Source organism: Bufo gargarizans, chromosome 10 (genome assembly GCF_014858855.1).
Source record: "Bufo gargarizans isolate SCDJY-AF-19 chromosome 10, ASM1485885v1, whole genome shotgun sequence".
Lineage (NCBI taxonomy): Eukaryota > Metazoa > Chordata > Amphibia > Anura > Bufonidae > Bufo > Bufo gargarizans.
Window position 1 is genome coordinate 29,516,050 of NC_058089.1, and position 22,100 is coordinate 29,538,149.

The following is a 22,100-nucleotide window of genomic DNA, read 5'->3' on the forward strand; positions in this document are numbered from 1 at the left end:
TTTACTACAATTAACATTCATCACCTATCCAAAGGGTTCATCATCTATCCAAAGGGTTTAAAATGCCCCTGTGTCGGCCTGAAATGTTCATCAGAGCTTTAAGAATTCTGTCACTTCTTGGTTTCTTTACATCAAATTTGAGTGGGGACCCCCCAAGCCCTGAATTTCTTTGCATTGCATGAACACAGTGAGAAACCGGTTGAGTGGACATTTCATTCAATGCCTATGGGACTGATAGGAACTCATTTACTTACATCAGCCCCATAGACACTGAAATGTATGCATGAAGGCTACTCCATTAAAACTCCTCTTTATTGTGTTCATGCGTTGAGCAGGAATGAAGGGCTTTGTGGGACTCCAAGTGATGAGATATTTATCATACCGTATATCCGGTCTCCCAGATTCATCACCTGAATCTGCTGCAGGCTACCAACAATGTCAGGTCATATACATAAATATGCATTGAAGTATGAAGTACATTACAGAAGTTATTAAGGGCTATATACCTTTATTATCTCAGCGGCTTCAAGGACACATGTATTCCGTACACATTTTCCACAACACTTTGTAGGTTCCGGTTTGTATGTAAAACCCTGAAGAAAAAAAGGTAAAATATGATTTTGTTAAATGTTTCAGAAATTACAAATATTTCTATATTAGTTGTTTTCTTACTTGCTATCTTTATCCATCATCTCAACATCTGTTTCTGCCATTTACATTCCTGCAATCAATATCAATACTATGGTTTCTTCTAACCTCCCCTCCTGATATGTAATTGAACATACTGGACACGTTTTACTTTTATGCTACAGTTCTCAGATGCAAGAATGTTGTCTCAGTCTGCACCCCTTGATCTGACATTCCTTAAACCAATCTCAACTCATGTATTTTTTTAAATGTTGATGTCAACACGAAGGCCATGTGAAATTATTTAAAAATAAAATATATTCTATGGTTCTGTGTTCTGTCATGTTATGTATGCCATGATTGAGGGCCCTGTTGGCCTGAAACATGTAGGGAGCATGTGCTTGTACCTGTGATGGATATTTTTTTATGAATGTCATAAAACCTACTGGATTCTTGCTCTTTTACCTATTTTATTTTGCACGTGCAAAATTAAGTAAGAGCAACATGACAACATCTCATTTGACCCCATACGTCTGCAATATCTGTTATTTATGGTATAATCCAATTGTTCTAAAATACTTATTTCACACCTTCAGACCAATCAGGCATGTTCAAAATGCAAATATAAAATAACCCCATTTTCAAAATAGCACACCATAAACAAAAGAAACCAAAGCTTCAAATCCCCACAATAGAAATAACCCAAAAATTTGCTGTTTTCCCATTTCCTCTCTAAATATATAGTAGAAGGTAATTAACAGGATTTATATAACAGAATCCAGTGAACATTTAAAAGCTTGGCACGTGAAAATAAGCCCTCCTACGTAGTAGTTACACTCAAGGAAAAATAAAAAATAATATTCGGCAACACCGTTTTTTTTTCTTCCCATAGTACATGCTTTTTGGGCCAAAACATATTAGCAATTTTCTTACTGATCTGCTATCCCTAGGTTACCAATAGGCAGTAATCAATGAAATTCCCCTCTGGCTCCCAGGTCACCTCTGGCCTCAATGGGCACTTGATGTGAGAATCTTCTGCTGTCTACAAGGTTGTCTCTCATTAAGGGTACACTCACCAAATAATATTAATTGTGGCAGAGGCATCCATGCCCGCCACTCTTCCCTGTGGGCACAGACACCACTCAACTTATCCTGCCTGTCTGCTCTCCTGCTGGCTGCACTCCTGGCTGCCATCATCTCAGACTGATCCTGAAGGCTGCGGTTACTATCAGGTATCAGGTCTCCTGGTCTGGTCTCTAGGGCCAGCTCATACAGCTAAATGTTTCCCCTACCAATGGCTAAATGTATCCAAACCTGGGATTTGACTTACAGATAAACACTGACTCTGCCTGTCCTGACCTCGGCTTTCCAGCGGTGTCTCTGACCCCTGTGGGTCACCTGCCAACTACACAAAGACTACTCCAGGATGTAGTGGTCTGTTTGGTTATCTGCAGTAAAGGCTTTATCCCTGTATAGGGGTTAAAAGATAAACATTTTGTGAACTGCCAGGACCATGCCCTTAAGATTAGCCCTAAGTCAAAATGGTTGGTTGGCACAGTGGATCCATGTCCATTGTCTGTAACAATAATAATAGGATTAATATGATCTGGCATCCCCATTTTCCTATTAGACAGAAAATCCATAGCATACTCCCTTGGCCCCAAGCCCCCCCCCCCCCCCCATCCACTTGCTCAATGGCCACTGAATACCTCCACAAGCTCAGCTCTCCTTAAAGGGGTTGCCTCATCTGAGACATTGGGGGCATATCACTAGTATATACCACCATTGTCAGATAGGTGTAGGTAGGAATCTCCAAAATAGGGCCACGAAATAAGCAGAGAACAGGCGAGCATCAGTGGGTGCCCTCCATTCGTTTCTATGGGAGTTCCGAAAATAGTCGAGTGCTGACTTTTCCAGCAGTCTAGCAGTGCTGACTGATTATTTCCAGCAGTCTCACAGAAATTAATGGAACGGTGGCCACACTTGTGCACTGCACTCTCTATTTATTTCTATAGGACTTCCAAAAATAGCCGAGTGCTCGCATTCTTTTTTTGTTTTTATGGGACTGGCATAGAAATGAATGAAGAGCAAGCTGCGCTTGTGCGGTGTGCTCTTCTTCATTTTGGGGGGGTCCATTTTAGAGGACCACACCACCTTCCTGTACTAATGATGCTGTGCTGTATCATCTAGTCATCTACTACACCAGCACTTGAGTTGTGCTGACTCTATTTGAACATGGATGCTTGCTATACCATTGTGACTATTATATACTGAATATATGTCTGTATTATGTATGTGCACCCCTTATCATATGTACAGCGCTATGGAATGAATGGCGCTTTAATAATAAATAATAATAATAATAATAGTGGTGAGCCCAATCTGCTTGTAGAGATGGCCTAAATAGCATTACCTAATTTACGAACATATAAGAAACCTTTGTGATTTTTTAAAAATCACTTACCAGCGAGCAGTTAGTCTGGCACGCTTTTATTTTGCATGTTACTTTTGCAATATTCTTTTCTTGTGTGCACTGACATTCTTCACAGCTTTCTGGGTTTTTGGGAACAGAGGATCCCACCTAAAAATATACAAGTACAAAAGTGTCACATAAATAAAGGCGGAAATTTGAATACCATATACACACAATTTATATGGAATTTCTTCATGGCTATGTACACCAAAAGCCAGAGTTAAATAAATCAATGCTTCTTTACATATAAATATACATTTAAATTTGTATTTAATTGCACTCTGTCACCCATTACTTTTTTAAGGGCGGAATTGAACTTATAAAACTGGCTAACCTGCTTCATGTGCGATTGGAAGCTGAAGACATCTGTATTGGTCCCATGTTCGTTTAAACCCGCATTACTGAGAAAAATGATGTTTTACTATATGAAAATGAGCCTCTAGAAGTAATGGGGGTTAGGACACTGCCCTAACCCCTGAGGACGCCGTGATACGGCGAAACATGTCGGGGGGCAGCGTGAGGCTCGAATTTTAAACAGTAATCACTGTGGCCTATGTATATAGAAGTGATTTAAGACACAGTGCCGATAAAATATACAGGCAAGCGCGCAGCCTGCTATGGCAATAGTGTGATCTAATCCAGCAGTAGTCATATGAAGTCAGATAACCATACTGACAACATGCCCTAAGTGACATATAAAGGCCAGTGATACTGGGAATTTTAAATCACTAACTGTATGTCGGTGCACTTCTTAGGATTTTGGTAGGTGCAGGATTAATAGGTGTTAAATAGTCCTAAAGGACATTAGTAGTAGTTAGCTGTTGTATAACACACCGTATCCTTGCACTTAAAGGGAAAGTGTAGTAATTGAACCTTTACTCCTAGAGGCTCATCTTTCTCTGCTACTACCTGCACCCCCTGCATTTTGATTGACAGTATGAGGTAGTGTAAACATGACATGGCTGCTTGGCTGGTCAATCAAGGACCTCTCAAGTGGAGAGGGTACTTGCAGAGAGAACTGAGCCTATAGGTTAGGGTTGGGCGATATCAAAAATTTCCCCACGATAACAATATTAAGAAATTTATCACAATAATGATATATAAATCGATAAATGCCCATTTAGAAAGAAAAAAACACTCAAAACATGTACTCTTGTTTCATTATAATGTCTCCTTGATGCCTCCATGCAGTAATATCTCTGAGTTTCCCACCAAGAACGGGGTCACTGTTCCCCCCAAATGTTATAGAGCGGCTGTGCCCCCTGCTGCTCCATTTACTCTCTATGGGACCTGTGTCTGTCCCTATGACCTCACTAAAATACTGCAGTAATTAAGAAATGGCGATATTGTCATATCGCCGTTTCTTAATACCGAAGTATATAGTTAATACCGGTTTATTGCCCAACCCTACTCTAGATGTAATGACAACGCCCCTGGGGCTCCTAGAGGATCATTTGCATACATTTAAACTTCTAAATCTAACTCATTTTCTCAGCAATGTGGACACATATAAACATGGGACCAACACAGATGTCTTCAGCTGCCAAGAGCACATGGTACAGGTCAGCCAGTTGTCATAGGTACAGATCTGCTGATAGTAGAACTTTATCTTTATAAGATAAGATAGTCCTTTAATAGTCCCACAGTGGGGAAATTCACAGTGTTACAGCAGCACACAGATATAAAATAAAAGCATTACAGTAACAGTAGGGTACAGATAAAAAGTAAAAAGTAAGGAATATAAATATCACAGCTTAAAAAATTCAGTCTCTGAATGGAATGATATTCGCAGGACCCTGGTAGGCAATGAGTGCAGTCTATCTCCATTTGGGTCGGTGTTGGTTGTATGGTGTTGGGGTGAAGCAGTTGGTCACTGACGGTACTGCTTAATGCTATCACAGTCATGGAGTCACAGACATTGAGACAAACATGGATAGCATCCCGCTCTCACCTAACGCCTGCACTGAGTCTAGGGGGTTCGCCATGACAGTTATGCAGTGTGTGAGACAATTCATGTCCTCCCCATAGGAAGCTCTTCCCATGCAGTTGTGTTGAAACAATCCCTCAGAGCCTCTTCACTCTCTTTAGACTAAATCCTGACTGTGTGGGTGACAGCTGGTTCTCTACGTACAGAGGTTGAAGATGCACCAGGTTGTGATCTGATCTACCCACTACCCAGGGGCTGTATGGCTGATGAGTTATATGCTTCCTTTGCATTGGCAAAGAACAAGTACAGTGTTTTATTGACTCTTGTGTGGAAGGTTACATACTGTGTGAAATTGGACAGTGTGGATGATGGAGAAATATGGTTAAAATCTCCAGACACAAGTAGGAGGACCAGTCTGTGACTGGCTCACTGTGGCTTGCAGGACCTCACAAGCAGCTACAGCATTTATCTCATGCTCACAGCTAACAGTTCAATGTCCTTACAGCAAGTTAGCTCCTTTATCTCAATGTGCCTAGTTGCATGATCTATCATTCATGAATATCGCCAGCCCTCCTCCTTTCCTCTTATTGCTCTTCCTTGTCCCGTTTGCCCGAAAGACTTTGAAGCCATCCAAGGAGACGAGCATGTCTAGAGTTAGTCTGGCAGGCCAAGCATAATGCTGCGAAACTCCTGTTGATGCCGAGTCAGCACCGCCAGACCCCAGATGTAGGCTCTTGTTCAAGGGGCATATATGTCTGACCGATGAGAGGACCGCAGTCCAATAAGGTTGTATTACCAGGCAGGAACACCACATATGTAAGTGTCCTGCAACTGGGCACATTTCCAGAATGTATCAGAATTCAAACATTTTATTTGTTTAATCCGGATTGGGTGAGGTTTAAATGAGTTCTGTTAAAGCCGTATACAACGAGAAATGTAATGTGAATGACGATGTAGCTGTTTAAAATAAAAGTCCCCCCTCCCCCCAATATAATTAGGGCCTTAAGCAGTATAATATTGACTGTGAAAACCCCTGTGTACTCAGAAACCTTTATTCTTCTTTTATCCAGATTGTCACTGGTGGGTATCGAACCAGGGACCTACTGTATAATTAGCCACAGACTTGTTAGCTCATACCTGTGTGGTGGCGATATGGATAAGGGTGCCGCTCCTCGACACGCGTTTCGTCGTCTTAGACTTCCTCAGGAGTCATATGCATTATTCACTTTACTTTAATCAGACCAACATACGGACATCGGTGCGGTTGAATGTAGCAAGGATTGTTCATCCAGCAGTTTCATATAGTCACGCACATAGTATGTCCACTTGATATTAATTCATGATTGATATAGTCTTATTGCTATTGTAATTGGGCGTTATAGATGCAGCAAATTTTGGAAACTCTCACTATATATATTGTTTGTAGTAGTGTCATACACACTTTTTAAATGAATTTCAATAAATATATTTTATATTCAAGGAATTATATATACTCTCTTGGTTGTTGTTAAATATAGATATAGATATTTTATGTGAGATAGCTAAAATGTGTTTATTGCAATTTGTTTTGCTCCATTACATTTTGTGATTATTAACTAAATTAGGCTTATATTGTTATCCCAATGTCCTGATATACAGAGATGTACTGTATCTTTAGATACCAGTGCATTGTACATTCATACTAATGAAATACATTCTTCCCATAGACAACAGTGTGCTTGTAGCACAACTAGTAAGGAATCCCTCATTCAAGCAGGAAGTTGTGAGTTTGAACCTCTCTGGTAACATTTTAAAAGTAGAGGCAGGAACAATTCTAAATACACAGGTGTATCCCCATACACTGTCACAATGCTAATAGCCAAGGATGACTCTATATATGAAAATAGCCATCTATGGAATCAGGAAGGAGACTCCTAAGCAGAGCAGGAGTGGATACCATGTTTTTAAACAAAAGAGAACATCAGCCCACTGCATGTAAAAGGCAGTCGGCTGGCCCGGGAAAATTCCTGGTAAAATACATGGTCAATCCGCCACCAGGGTTAGTAATTAATTATGACATACTCCTTCACGTCATATTGTGGCTGTAGTATTAGCTATAATAAACAGATTACTTGGTTTGCTGTAGGTCCATATCATGCGCTGTGTGACTAATTTTTATGCACACAATATATGTTTTTAATTATTTATAAAATAAAGTTTACTTTCTTGTTTTTATATCTATGGCCTGATCGCACAATACATTAACAACGTTTTCTATCTTTGTTGGAATTTGCCCAGTAAGCAGATTATCACCATACCAGTGGAAATATGCCAAGGAAAAAGCTTTCTGTAATTCTATTTTTTCTCCTTGTTTTACACAATTTATAATCACTAGTGTTGGGCAAGCATGCTTGGCCAAACACCATTTTGACTCGAGCATCGCGATGCTAGGCACATCGCGGTGTTCGGCCAAACACTGCGTGTGTTCGAGCGCAATGCTCGAGTCTTTTCCCAGCATGTTTGTTGGCTGCTACGTTTTTTTTATATGTGTCATTTGATAGAATATTGTTTTTTAATGTGTAGGTATATGTATTGAATGAGATATATGAATGTTAATTGTTATATATTGTTTTTATGGTATTAGTAGGAGGAGGATCATGAGAGGTGGGGGTGGGACGTCCTGTGGGTGGTTTTTATTTGGGGATTAAAAGCAGCCTTGTAGGAGGTAGGACAATCGCCCCTGATGAAGAGGGAAAGTGAAACCTGGCATAGTCAGGCTATAAAATGACCTTTTTTACTATGTCTGATATGCTGTACACAAGTTTGTGTTTGAGTATAACAAATGATTTTATGTGAAGCGGAGAAGTGACAGCAAAGTCTTGTCTTTTGGGACTCACATGGCTGACTTCATGTTATGCTGCCTTTCCCGTTACCCTCGCGCTATATGCATTTTGGCCAACAGCGATTACTGGTTGTTCACCCTTCTTGACCCCCACTACAAAGAGAACTTCTCTTCTCTCATTTCTGTGGTGGAGAGGATAAGCAAAATGGTGCAATACCAGGTCCTTGTGAAAACAATTCTCCAAAAATTTCCACCTGACAACGCTGGCAGCAGAGTACGTAGTTCCTTGGGCAACCGAGGAGGGGAGACGAGGGGAACACACAGCAGTTCCAACAGAGGCAGGGCAGCACTCTCCAAAGCCTGGGACAGTTTCATGACACCCCGCCAGCACCCTCACCCTGATGCACGGCCTAGTGTCGCAAGGAGGGAAAAGTTTTGGAAGATGGTGAAGGAGTACATAGCAGACCACGTCAGTGTCCTCAGTGATCCCTCTGTGCATTATAACTATTGAGTGTCCAAGCTGGACACATGGCACGAACTGGCGCTCTACGCCTTGGAGGTGCTGGCCTGCCCTGCCGCCAATGTTTTGTCAGAGTGGGTATTTAGTGCTGCTGGGGGCATAATAACTGATAAGCGCATCCGCCTGTCAACTGAAAATTCTTATCAAAATGAACAAGGCCTGGATTGCCCCTGACTTCTCTACTCCACCAGAGGAAAGCGGCTGAACATAAAGGCACTTTAAATGTGGCTTTTATGGTGTATTGAATACACCAGGGGTGCACAACCTTTGGTATGTGGGCCGCATGTGACTCCCAGAGCCAAGGTTTGCGGCCCCTGTCCTGCTGGACAGAAACAAAGCTGATCGTGGGAACAGCTGTGTTTCTTCCTGAAGAGTCACACAGGAAGGAAGGATGACAGCTCCTCCCCTGTACTGTAGCAGAAGTCTGGAGCAGGACGGGTCCCTGGCTATTGGTGAGAGTGGGGGAGCCGAGGAGAAGTCAGGAGCATTTTATAAGTGATTTTGCCTTCTCCTCAAGGAGTGCTCTGCAGCAGTGGTGTACTAAGGGGTGGGAGGCGTTCCGCCCCGGGTGCCAGCTCTAAGAGGGGGGTGCCAGAAGCAATGAGCACTTCCATCAATACAGATGGAAGCGCTCATTGCTGGAGCGCAGGGAGATGGGTCCTGTCACTCACCGCTCATCTCCCCGCGTTCCTCCCCTCCTTCAAGCCAGCAGTACTCTGAATGGTAGAGCAGGAAGACTTCTTCCCGCTCCACCATTCAGCCTGCAGAAACGGATCATGCTGTCAGCCTGTGTTAGTGGAGCCTGCAGCCCGGGAATCTGCATAAGCTCTACCCATACAGTGAGTAGTTACTGTGTTTTTTTTTTTTTAAACAGAGGGGGCACAATGGGCATTTCTACTCTGGAGGGGGCACAATGGGCATTGCTAATGTGAAGGGGCACAATGGGCATTTCTATTCTGGAGGGGGAACAATGGGCATTTCTACTCTGGGGGCATAATGGGCATTTCTACTCTGGAGGGGGCACAAAGGCCATTGCTAATTGAAGGGGACACAATGGGTGTTTCTACTCTGGAGGTGGCATAATGGGCATTACTTCTCTGTTCTACTCTGGAGGGGGCACAATGGGCATTTCTTCTCTGGAGAGGGCACAATGGGCATTGCTAATGTGAAAGGGACACAATGGGCATTTCTACTCTGGAGGGGACACAGAGGGCATTGCTAATGTGAAGGGGGAAAAATGGGCCTTTCTTCTCTAGAGGGGGCACAATGGACATTGCTAATGTGAAGGGGGCACAATGGGCATTTCTACTTTGGAGGGGGCACAGAGGGCATTGCTAATATGAAGGGGACACAATGGGCATTTCTACTATGGAGGAGACACAGTGCATAGAGGGCATTTCTACTCTGAAGGAGGCTAAATGGGTGTTTCTAGCACAGAGGGCATTACTACTATTAAGGGGGCACAATGAGGTTTTCTACTATTGAGGGGACACAGAGTGCATTATTACTGTGAATGGGGCACAATAGGGCATTATTACTGTGAAGGAGGCACAATAGGGCATTATTACTGTGAAGGAGGCACAATGGGCATTATTACAGTGAAGGGGGACAATGGGCAATACTTCTATTAAGGGGCATTATTACTGTGAAGGGGGCACAATGGGGATTATTACTGTGAGGGGGCACAAAGAGGGCATTACTACTGTGAATGAGGCACAAAGAGGGTATAACTACTGTGAGGGAGCACAATGTGGGCATAACGACTGTTAGGGAGCACAATGTGGGCATTACTACTGTGAGGGGGGTACAATTTTTTTTATTGAGGGGGTAGGTGCCAGAGAAAGGACTCGCCCCGGGTGCCAAACAACCTACGCACACCACTGCCGCTGATCAGCTGATAAACAAGTGATCACTCGTTTGTCGGTTGATTTGCATGTTTTATCAGGATGAAAGATTACAATTATTGTCAGCATATCTCACCGTGTAATCAGTGTGCTGCCAATAATCAATAGAACTGAATGAGGGACCAGTGACTGTGATAGTGGTCATTCCTCCCCATTTACTTTGCATCAGCCTGTGTAATAGGCTGATACAAACAAGTGCTGATTACCTTTTTTTTTTTGCCCCTTGAAAAAGAGCAATGTGACAATGCGGCCCCGAGACCAAAAAAGGTTGTGCACCCCTGGAATACACTATATTCCCATGCACCCCTTCCACCACAAAAAGAGTATATGGTTGAATCTTCCTTTTCTCGTCCTTCTCCTCCATCATATCAACATGCATAGGCTGCCCTCGCTCCTAATGTTTTAGAGAGTCACCAGAAGACCCTTGCTCCTAATCTTTTTGAGGGTCATCAGCGGGCCATCAATCATAATTTTTCAAGGGTGTGTATGATGCCCTCCTTTATGTGTAATATAGGATGTATTGTAGTGCCAGTTCCTTGTCATTTTTTGGCAGCCCTTTCACTTAGTGCATAGGCTTTATGAGTGTAGGAGTCCCACTACCTGAACAATTGTACCACAATGTGAATGAGGCCCCCCATTATCTGATATACAGGTTGTATCGGAGGGCCTCTTCCTTGTAATTTTTGGCAGCACTTGCACTTTATATACAAGTAAATATATGGGAAAGAATGTTTCCTAACAATTTTTCCTCTAAAATCGATTTTATCTTCGGTTTTGTATGTATTATTGTCAGTCTGTAAAAGTGGTGTACTACTCGGACAACATTGTTTCCAGCAGCGACCTGGGAGTCCAAGATGCATCCAGACATCCTCCCCATGCTGTTCCCGAACCATTTCAGTGGTGTTTCCATCGATTTCTGACCTTTTCCTGTGAACCAGACACCCTCCCCTCTTCAGAGCAGGGGGTGCCTGGTTTAATGCTCGGTTTCTCCCATTGACTTCTATTGTGCTCTGAAGCTCTGTAGAGCACCTGAGCATCCTGAGGTGTTCTACTCGAGCACCCGAGCACTTTGGTGCTCGATCAACACTAATAATCACCCATAGGTTGTATTGGAAGCTGAAGTCGTTAAGGGGTTTCCAAGAGATTTTTATACTGATTACTTTATGAAATGGTGTACACAAAGCAAAGCCAGACTTAAAATTGACACAAAAACAACGACAAATAATAAATTATTCCCTACATGTGCACTGGATGATTTTGGCATAGCTGACTATGCTTTTTGATAAAGCTGGAAATAAGGTTGACTTGACTTACCCACTTTCCTCTCTACTTTAGCATAAGAAGGGGATTGGTTTAACTATCTTTTATTTAAGGCTATTGGTAATGTTTAGGGAAGGATGGTGGTCTGAAGCCCACAACGCCTTGGGCAAAGAGAGCCAATCATCTATGTCCAAATTGACATGCAGTTCTATTAGCTGAGCAGAGCAGGCAGAAGCAGGAACCTGCTCCGCTCAGCTAATCCTGGCATAGTACATGGGTACAGGGTACCCTTGTGCTATGCCAGCAGTTAGTAATAGTCCATGGAGCACGGGCAGGAGCAGCAATGAGTGCTCCTGCCCGTACTCCCTGCGCTGCTGCGGCCCCATTCATAAAATGAGTACTCTGTACTCCATACACCGCTGACGGCTCAGCGGTGTAGGAAGCACTGAGTTTTAGCGCACCAGTGAATTGTGCGCTTTAGGGGTGAAAAAGTATGGTACAAATATAAAACTAATAAATAAAGTATATTAGGAAAATATTTTTTAGGGGGTTAGGGACAACATATTAAAATTTAGTATAAAAGTTTAGTTACACTTCAGCAATATATGTGTAATGAGTGCAATGTGGTTTACACCTTTATGTTTAAAAGTACACTAGGGGGTTGCCTGGCGTAGGTTACACGTTTTGTGCTACTTTTCCAAAAGTTACATGTAGTAAATGAGCCATAATCCCGGTCTAATCTTACTTTTAGCTCTTAAACATAGACCACTGTGAAAAGTTTTGAGGATCACAAAATGTTGTAAATTGAACCAAATGCTTACAGAAAAAGTCGCATTTGCCACGACTTGTGGCTTTTTTAGATCACAGAAATGACATATCTGATTTGATAAATGTCCCCCGTAGTGTCTAAATGCTATGTGAACAGAACCATCATTCTGACAAAGAGAACCGTTGTAGTCTGTTGCCGAGGAGAAATTAAGGTGCAACTGACAATGGGGCAGGACCTTGCAGTACTGTAATTACCCTGAACTTTAATTACAATAATAGATGGCAACCTTATTGAGTATTACCACCCTCAGATATCACAGATATATCATAAAAAAGCACTGAAAGTATTAATGAGTATCTTACCTTATATCTGTAGCCTTTATAAACACAGAAATGAGGCCTTTCTGTAGAGAGGGATAAAACATATTATTTAAACTTTCAAATATTTATATGTGTGTACTTATATGTCTATAGATATATGATAGATGGATAGATAGATAGATAGATAGATAGATAGATAGATAGATAGATAGAAAGTTAGATAGATAGATAGACAGTTAGATAGACAGTATAGATAGATAGATAGATAGATAGATAGATAGATAGATAGATAGATAGAGTAGCAGTATTTTTTTGGTAGAATGACTGCATTTATGTTGGAAACTCGTCAGATCCCAGTTGGATCCCATTATAGTGAAACGGAATGGGTTCAGCAGATACGGTAATTCCATTAGTTTGCTCCTCTGACGGAATCGACAAAATCTGATTTACCTGTTGCAGATGTGAACCTACACTTAGGCTCTGTATACTGTAAGTAGCAGGAACACCAGAAATTCAAAAGTGCTCAGAAACGTGCTATGATTGGTAAATATAAAAATCAAATAAAAGTACAGATGGGTCATAAAACTGGACAGTAAGTATGGCTTAAACACAGGTAAATTAGCAAAGACCAAGGCTTATAGCTTGATACAGGGTATACTAAATACATGACTATAAGTGTTACAAGTGAAAGGAAGACAGGGGAATATATATATATATATACCCACTGGCTCGGAGCGTTGCAGATGTACCACCAGCCTAACTCACTACGTAGGTACTCTACTGCAAGTTAATGGACACGTTCTGAGATTTTCTCGAGATTTTCTCATCTGCTGCCATGGTCACTGCTAAAACAAAGAAAGCACTAAGGCCATCAGTAGGTGCATCACCAAAAGCAACCAACCCAGTTTGATTTTAATGATGAAGATGCTTTTCCATCTCAAATTTGCTGAACGGAGTTGCAGTGACCATGCGGCAAAGCTTGAAGCAATGCTCGGAGCCTACTTATATTAGGCATGGATAAACATTGATCTACTCCAACATCTGCCCCCACCATAACTGCCACAGAGCATTTCCATTCCCACTAACATCGACATTTGCTTCAGGTCACACATGTGTGGCTTATTAACATATGTCTTTGACACTCCGCCAGATTTACTTGTGGTATTGCCTTAATATCACAGTTCCCAAATCCAAAAGTAAAAAGAAGAAGTATCTTCAAACTATATTAGAAGTGACCTTCAAAGTATGCATGGGAATGGATATTCAGTATGTGGAGTGTAACAAATCTAGGTCAGCATGGTGTAGCTGGGCTTTCCTTCTCAAAGGACAAATATTTCTAGATTCTAAACTGAGTAATTCTGGGCAGTCGCCGCCCTCCCTTCATTCTTTAATGCACTTGGGCCACATTCCTTGGTTGCCTCCCCAGCTAAGTACCTATGGCTCAGATTAAAATACTTAAAGCCCAATAGAGCAGAAGTGACTAAGGGACAACCATAAATTTATATAGACCAGATGCATGTCCACTTTCATTGCGTTGATAATCATGGGCCCTGCTTTGGCTAAAGTTTAGTTAGGGTCTAGTCACAGTATTTCTACAATTTATTATACTTATGATTTTATTTACAAAAGGTTAGCGCAATGCAGGAACGTTTTTAAGGGGTAAGGTAAACTTGCCTTGAGTTGTGCCATTATTCAAACAATTTGTCCATTCCCAATATTCAAAAACATCATGTACCTTGGCTTTAGACAGCAGAAAATTAGAAATAAATTCTAATAATTAGACCTAGCATAGAGGTGGTTAATGGTTCTGATCAGCTCCAGATAAAGGGGGTGATCGTCAGGGTTTCCCGCCAATCAACTGTTTGTAGAGGAGGCTGCGCTATATGAGAGCACTGCTTCCTGTTCATTACACTGCCTTTGTCTCAGATGTTTTGGCGGCGCAGTGTAATGACAAGTAGTTGCTCCATTCACTTGATTACACTACACCAGAGGAGACAACGTATAGTGTAATGAACATTGAGCAGTGCTCACATAGAAAGTCGGAACCCCGCCGATTTGATATTGGTGACTTATCCTGACAATAGGTCATCATTAGGGGTGAGCGAAACAAGCTTTGGATCCAAGATCTGAAGTCGCTTTGCTCTAAACTTCATTTTGATGCTGTATGGAGATTCATCTCCATACAGCATTAAAACGTATTGGCTCCAGCGAGGCAAAGAACTTCGGTGAATAACTTCAGGACTTTATCTTTCAACTTGAAAACCATTTTAAAACTTGGTTTTTCAAGTTTGATAATCAAATGCCCAAGTTATTTACCGAAGTCTCGCGAAACGTCAGTGATAACTCATTTCGCCTCGCCGGAGTGCTTACATTTTCATGCTTTTTTTTTTTTTTTATATTTTATTATTTCAATACAAAATTTTAAATCCTTATTACATATTCCATGAGTCCACCATTTCCAATCTGTGAGCATAATTAACAATAATTTCATACAAATATCCCTAGCAGTGTTAACATTAAAAAGGAAAAACAAAAAACAAAGGGAGGTCTCCTAGAGGGGAGGGTACCAGGACCATCCAGCATCCATGGCTTAATGAAATAAATGAACTCTCAGCCCAAGTTCTATGTGGCTATAGGGATAGAGGTCCGACGTCCAGACATCCACTAAGCAGTGAGCGCCACTCGCGCACGCCCTCACCCAGACACAGAAAAATACAAGCCAAGAGGTTGGCACCAGTATGACCAATCGCTTGATATTCCCATACTACCTGTAGGCGAGCTTGCAGCGATCTTTAATCGCAAGCCTTTAATAGAACAAAAACCAAGAAGAGGGGGTCCAGCAGTCTCAACACAGTGGTCGAAAACCCACTCACATATTTCACAAAATAACCCTCATCCCCATATAATTAATCATATCAGAGCCATAGTTCGCCATACCTTACGTACATTCACATAGATATTTCATGCAGCAGGGAACTCAAGTCGAATGTCAGATACTGGTAGCTGGAAAAGGAAATATAGACAGAGAACAGAGCCTGAAATCAGCTCTGTCTCCTTAAAAGGGCACACAATAGCGTGCTCGTCACGTATGATCCATCCCTGCCTGCGCTCGAACTCCGTATCCAACGGGAAGAGCCGTACCCCGAGCCGCGCCCAGCACCCGGGGACCCCCGGACTCCAAGCCGCGACCCCCCACCCACATATCGCTCGGTATTTTAAATAGCTGAGAGCTCCCAACATCATTTAATGCCAGGAAGTCCCCCCTCCACCATCCTGGAGACCCACCCGTGCTCGGATATACCTTCACATCATCAATAAAGTACATAAGGAAACACCGGACAAATTAAATTTTCCCCAACTCATCCCTCCCACCCATCCCCCACCTTGCAGGAAACAACACCAAAAAAAAGGGAAAAAAAGGGAAAAAAAGTCCGAATTAATTAGCCATGTCCCAGTCTTTCCATAAGCTATTCCATTTTGAATAAGATCCTCTTTGTCTATGTAGGATCCTCTCATAGCTTTTCACTTTTTCCACCAGACTCAGCCAATTATTACAGTCTGGGGCGGAAGAGCAGAACCACGATCTTGAAATCAGGAGCCTAGCCAAGAACATCACCTTAATCAACAAATGACTTTTTATAGGTTGATGATTAACCTCAGATAAGTCTCCCAGGACCCAGATCCTGGGGGACAGGGGAACAACAATTTTGGACTAAGCTCCAGTACCTACTCACCATTGGGCAGTCCCAAAACAGATGTAAATGATCTGCCTCGGGACCGCCACAGCGTGGGCAGTCAGAGGAGGCCCGGAATCCTCTTCTATATAACCATACAGGTGTCACATAAATTTTGTGCAAAATATTAAATTGTACCACGATGTGGTTAAAGTTATGTGAAACCAATTTTAAACTTTCCCCTATATTCTCCCAGTTTGGAGAGCCCCCCTCTAAAAGAAGAGAGGACCAGGCTCTCTGTCCTGGAGAGAGAACACCAGAAAAGAAGTTATGCATTAAATGTCTATAACAGTGCGATAATTTAATTCTCGTGACAATTTTTTTACGAATTAAATCCTGTAAAAATGCAGGAGTATCTATAATAAAAGAATTACTATTCAAGGTGCTAGAGAGTGCTAACCTCAATTGAAAATATGCAAACCTTTCATGCTTAACGGAGAAGGATCTCCGTACAGCATTAGACCTCTTGCACACGACCGTATGTCTTTTTTTAGTATTTTGCAATCCATTTTAAATGTATCCCTTTTTTCAGTTTTTTGTTTCAGCAGTGTTTCCATTCCGCTTCCGTTCTGTTTTTCCGTTCTGTTTTTTTGTGGATTGCAAACGGAAACGGAAGCATGGCATATACAGTATACAGTAATTACATAGAAAAATTCAGCTGGGCATAACATTTTGAATATATGGTTCCGCAAAAACGGACCGGATACGCATTCCGTATCCGTTCAGTTTTTTTTTACAGCCCCATTGACTTGAATGGAGCCAAGGAACATGATTTGTGGGCAATAATAGTACATGTTTTATCTTTGAACGGAACAGAAAAACGTAAATATGGAAACGGCATGCATACGAAGTACATTAAAAAAAATTGCGGACCCATTGAAATGAATGGTTCCGTATACGGAACGCAAAAAATGGAATGTAAACATGAAAAAAAAGTTTGCATCTTTTGCGGCCCATTGAAGTGAAAGGGTCCGCACCCGAGCTGCAAAAAATGTGGCTCGGATGCGGACCACAACAACGTTGTGTGCATGAGGCCTTAGATGTGTCTCCTGTCATTCCTCTGCAGTGTTCTGCCATGCTTGTTCTTCTACATAATTTATTTTTGGGGTATTTTTTTGTCATGATCATGAAATTATATTTACGTTGTGCTATTAAAATCTAATATGTTGAACTGGGTAATGGGAAGAAATCAAAATGGCCAATTGACAATTTTTTTTGTCACTTTAACTCCTAAAACAAATGAATAAAAAGTGATTCAAAAGTCATACACACTCCGAAATGATTAAAAAAAAACTACAGATCGTCTGACCAAGCCCGCACACAGCTCCAGAGATCTACTTTGAAAAAGTTATGGGGGTTAGAACATAAAGATGAAAACAAAATTTTGTATTTTATTCCAATGTTTTTTTTTTCAGTATTAAAACATAAGAAATACTATATAAAAGAAGAGCACTCACCAGTTTTACCACATAGGGAACACTGTAACAACAAAGCCCATAAAGAGGTGGCAGAATTGCGCTTTTTCTATCAATTACACATTATTTTGAATTTTTTCAGCTTCCCACCATATTGTGTGTAATATTAAATAGTGCCATTAGAAAGTACAACTTGTCCAACAAAACAAGCTCTCATGTGGGTATGTGAATGGCAAAATAAAAAATGGATGACTCCGGAAAAGCAGGGAGCAAAAAATAAAAGTGCAAAAACCTAAAATTGTTGGGTCAGGAAGGGGTTAATAAAAACCTGTTGTGCCTAAAATGTATGGGCTTCTATGAGAATACAACCCTGCCCCCAAATCTATGTAAGAGCTAAAAAACAACCTTTCTCTAAAAAATATCCCTTATTCTAACACACGCAAGAAACCACACAAAACATGCAGAAAAAAGCCCTGAAGCCCCCAAAAACTGAATATTTATATGTCAGTGGTGTACCGTCAATAGAGGCACAGACCAGGCAGTTGCTATAGGGCCCGTGAGGTTGGAGTGCCTAGGAAACCTGTCTGCCACTGAAGGGGGAGGCAGTTTATGGTGGGGCTTCAGACCTATGAAGACACACAGCACAGCTCCCTCACTGACTGAGCAAAGCCATTTTTTGAACGCTCTGCATTTAAGGAAGCAGTCAGGGAGTCTGGCACTGCAGGACTACACTGACTGCAGACTATAAGAAACAGGCATACAGTATGAGCAAAAATGTAGGTGTCCTTGTTAGAGAATAGCACGTTGTGCAAAATGTCCTGAATCATTGAACAGTTGGACGTGTGCATTCAAAAGTTTAGAGAAGGTCACATTAAGGTCTTAGAGTGCATTTTAGGTTTATCTAGAAAATGTTAGTAGCGCATATTAGTGTTGATCAAGTATGCTTGGCTGAACACCAGTTCGGCTCGAGCATCTCGAGGCTTGGCACATGGCGGAATTCGGACAAATACTGCATGTGCGCAAGCACAATGCTCGAGTCTCCTCCCCGCACGTTTGTTGGCTGCTACGCAGCTAATAAACGGGCATTACAGTGATTGGCTGGCCGGAACGCGTCATAGGGTGCTATATAGCACCCGATGACACGTGTTCGGCTCAGTGTTAGTCAGGGAGAGCTGTGCTGAGCAAGGGACAGACAGTGTAGGGAGTGAAATTTGTTTTTGTTTTTTTTCAGTAGAAAAACTTGTCAGAGACCCAAAAGTCCTTTTAAGGACTATTGTGTGTCGCAGCAATATTTATTTTTAGCGCATTCTGTGCTAAATAGCGTGCAAAAGTTAGGCAGCTGCAGACAGCGACATTACCTGCGCTACATCTCCTGTGTAATGTGTGTGCATCTTAAAAATATCAGTGACATCCAGTGTACTTTTTCCGTAGATGATGTCCACGGACAATGACATTAGCTGCGCTACATCTCCTGTGTAACGTGTGCACATCCAAAAAATATCAGTGAAATCCAGTGTACTTTTTCTGTAGACGGTGTCCGCTGCGGACAGTGACATTACTTTGGGTACATCTCCTGTGTAATGTTTCCACATCCAAAACACGTGTGACATTCCCTGTAATTTTACATTAGCCGCTGGTGACATCAGCGACATTATCTGCAGTATTTCTCTTGTGTAACATTTCCACATCCAAAATACCTGTGACATTCCCTGCCATTTTATATTAGCCGCTGCTGACATCAGTGACATTATCTGCGGTATTTCTCCTGTGTAACGTTTCCACATCCAAAATAGCTGTGACATTCCCTGCCATTTTATATTAGCCGCTGCTGACATCAGTGACATTATCTGCGGTATTTCTCCTGTGTAACGTGTGCGCATCCCAACAATATCAGTGCCATCCAGTGTACTTTTTCTGTAGACGGTGTCAGCTGGGGTACATTTCCTGTGTAATGTTTCCACTTCTAAAATACCTGTGACATTCCCTGTATTTTATATTAGCCGCTGCTGACATCAGCGACATTATCTGCGGTATTTCTCCTGTGTAACGTTTCCACATCCAAAATAGCTGTGACATTCCCTGCCATTTTATATTAGCCGCTGCTGACATCAGTGACATTATCTGCGGTATTTCTCCTGTGTAACGTGTGCGCATCCCAACAATATCAGTGCCATCCAGTGTACTTTTTCTGTAGACGGTGTCAGCTGGGGTACATTTCCTGTGTAATGTTTCCACTTCTAAAATACCTGTGACATTCCCTGTAATTTTATATTATGCCGCTGGTGACATCAGCGACATTATCTGCGGTGTTTCTCCAGTGTAATGTTTCCACATCCAAAATATCTGTGACATTCCCTGTAATTTTATTTTAGCTGCTGCTGACATAAGCGACATTATCTAAGGTATTTTTCTGTGTAACGTGTGTGCATCCCAAATACCTTTTTTTTTTTTTGTGTCTACACTTACAAATCCAACGCTACTGTACGTGTGACATACTTTCAAGTATATATAAAATTTAATATGAAGAATGCAAGCAGTAAGGGACAAGGAAGTGTGCGTGATGCTGATGGTGCACGCAGAGGCTGTGGCTCTGGACGCGTTAAAAACTGTGCCTGCTGCCAGAACACAAGTAAAACAATCATCCACGATACATAGCTTCATGTCCCAGTTTGCAGGGCAGCTCAGGACAACGCTCTTGAAGTCAGACCATTGCGACCATGTGGTTGGTTGGATTGTAGCAGATAATGCTTCCAGTCGGTTAACCACCACTCTGTCTTCCACCAAGTCCAGTCTCAGTAGCCAAGAGTCTGGTCAACACAATCCTCACCCTGATCCTCCTTCCTCTCACCATGGAGAATCTTGCCAAGCAAGTGATCCCACACTGGGATATTACGAGGAGCTCTTTTCAGCACCATTCCTTCATTTGAGCCTATCAACTACCCCGCTTGAAGAGGGACATGAGCTCTTTTGCCCTGATTCCCAAACTCTTGAGCACCCCCAGTCACAAGAAGATTACGGTGGGAAACGGCAATTAGAGTTTCACAAGGTGGATGATGATGATGATGAGACACAGTTGCCAATAAGTCAACAGCAATTAGTGTCTCAAGAGGTGGATGATGAGGATGAGACACAGTTGTCAATAAGTGAGGCTCTTGTTAGGTCAACAGGTCAGGAAGATGAGCAGAGTGAGGAAGTGGAAGAGGAGGTGCTGGACAATGAAGTCACTGACCCAACCTCGGAAGGTGGCAAACCGAGCAAAGACAGCAGTACAGAGGGGGAGGGATATGCTGAAACGCAACAGTCTGGAAGAGACAGTGGGGTGGCAAAAAGGAGAAGGCAGGCTACACCAAACAGGCCCGCAACCGTTACACGGAGGAAACTTTTTTGAGGAAAGTACGGACGACAAAAGAGTTGTAATTTGCAACCTGTGCCAAACAAAAATGAGCAGGGGAGTGAACACTAGCAACCTCATCACCACCAGCATGATCCGGCATATGGCATCAAAGCACCATAATAGGTTGTCCGAACGCCTGGGTCCGCAATCTGTCTGCGGGTCACACCACTGCCTCCTTTTCAACTGTGTTACATGCTGGCCAATCCCCTGTCAAAGGTGCAGGCCCAGATGCCTCCCACCCTGCACCAGGACCTTCGCAAGCACCATCAGAGGTTATTTGTACCGCAATCTGCAACTTTTCCCTGCTCGCGCCTAGTCTAAAAAAGTGGGCGTTGCATGGGCGGGGAAGGGGAAAGGTAAGCAGGCCATTCTCATTCATCATAATCAGTTGTAGGCATAGAAAATTGTCTAAATCTACACCAGCAAAGAAGCTGGCTTACATTTAGACTGGCAGTGGATACGTTGAAGTTATGTAGAACCCGGCGTCTGTACGTAATTTGGGCAGATTCACTGACAGCGCAGGGGTTATAAAGATCAGCATCTAAAACTCAGGTCCTAAAAAATAACCCTCTTAGTACATAAAATGTTCCAGAATTGGGCACAATTTGGACCACATTTATGAGAGACATTTAATGTGTCCTATTTTTTAACCCTTAGAGGACCCTGAGATTTTCCATTTGTGCATTTTCGTTTTTCACTCCCCACCTTCCCATAGTCCTAACTTTTTTATTTTTTCGTTCGCATAGCCTTATGAGGGCTTATTTTTTGTGGGACAAGTTGTACTTTCTAATGGCGCCATTTACAGTTGCAAACCATGTGGTTGTAAGCGAGAAACAAATCCAAATGGGGTAGAATTGGGAAAAAATTTAATTCTGACAAAGGTTTTTTATTTTTACAACGTACACTATGCAGTAAAATTGACCTGTTATCTTCATT

The 22,100-nt window shown here is 42.1% G+C and overlaps 1 protein-coding gene across 1 annotated transcript in view; it reads right to left on the reverse strand.

The window, feature by feature from the left end:
- LOC122920027 (mucin-5AC-like) overlaps window positions 1–22,100 on the reverse strand; it is a 207,562-nt gene that overhangs the window by 20,596 nt on the left and 164,866 nt on the right. The window contains exons 31-33 of the mRNA XM_044269237.1: window positions 12,664–12,704; window positions 3,092–3,208; window positions 507–593 (exon numbers count right to left, since the gene is read on the reverse strand). Of these exons, the coding sequence (XP_044125172.1) occupies window positions 507–593; window positions 3,092–3,208; window positions 12,664–12,704 (245 nt within the window). The remainder of the gene's footprint in view (window positions 1–506; window positions 594–3,091; window positions 3,209–12,663; window positions 12,705–22,100) is intronic.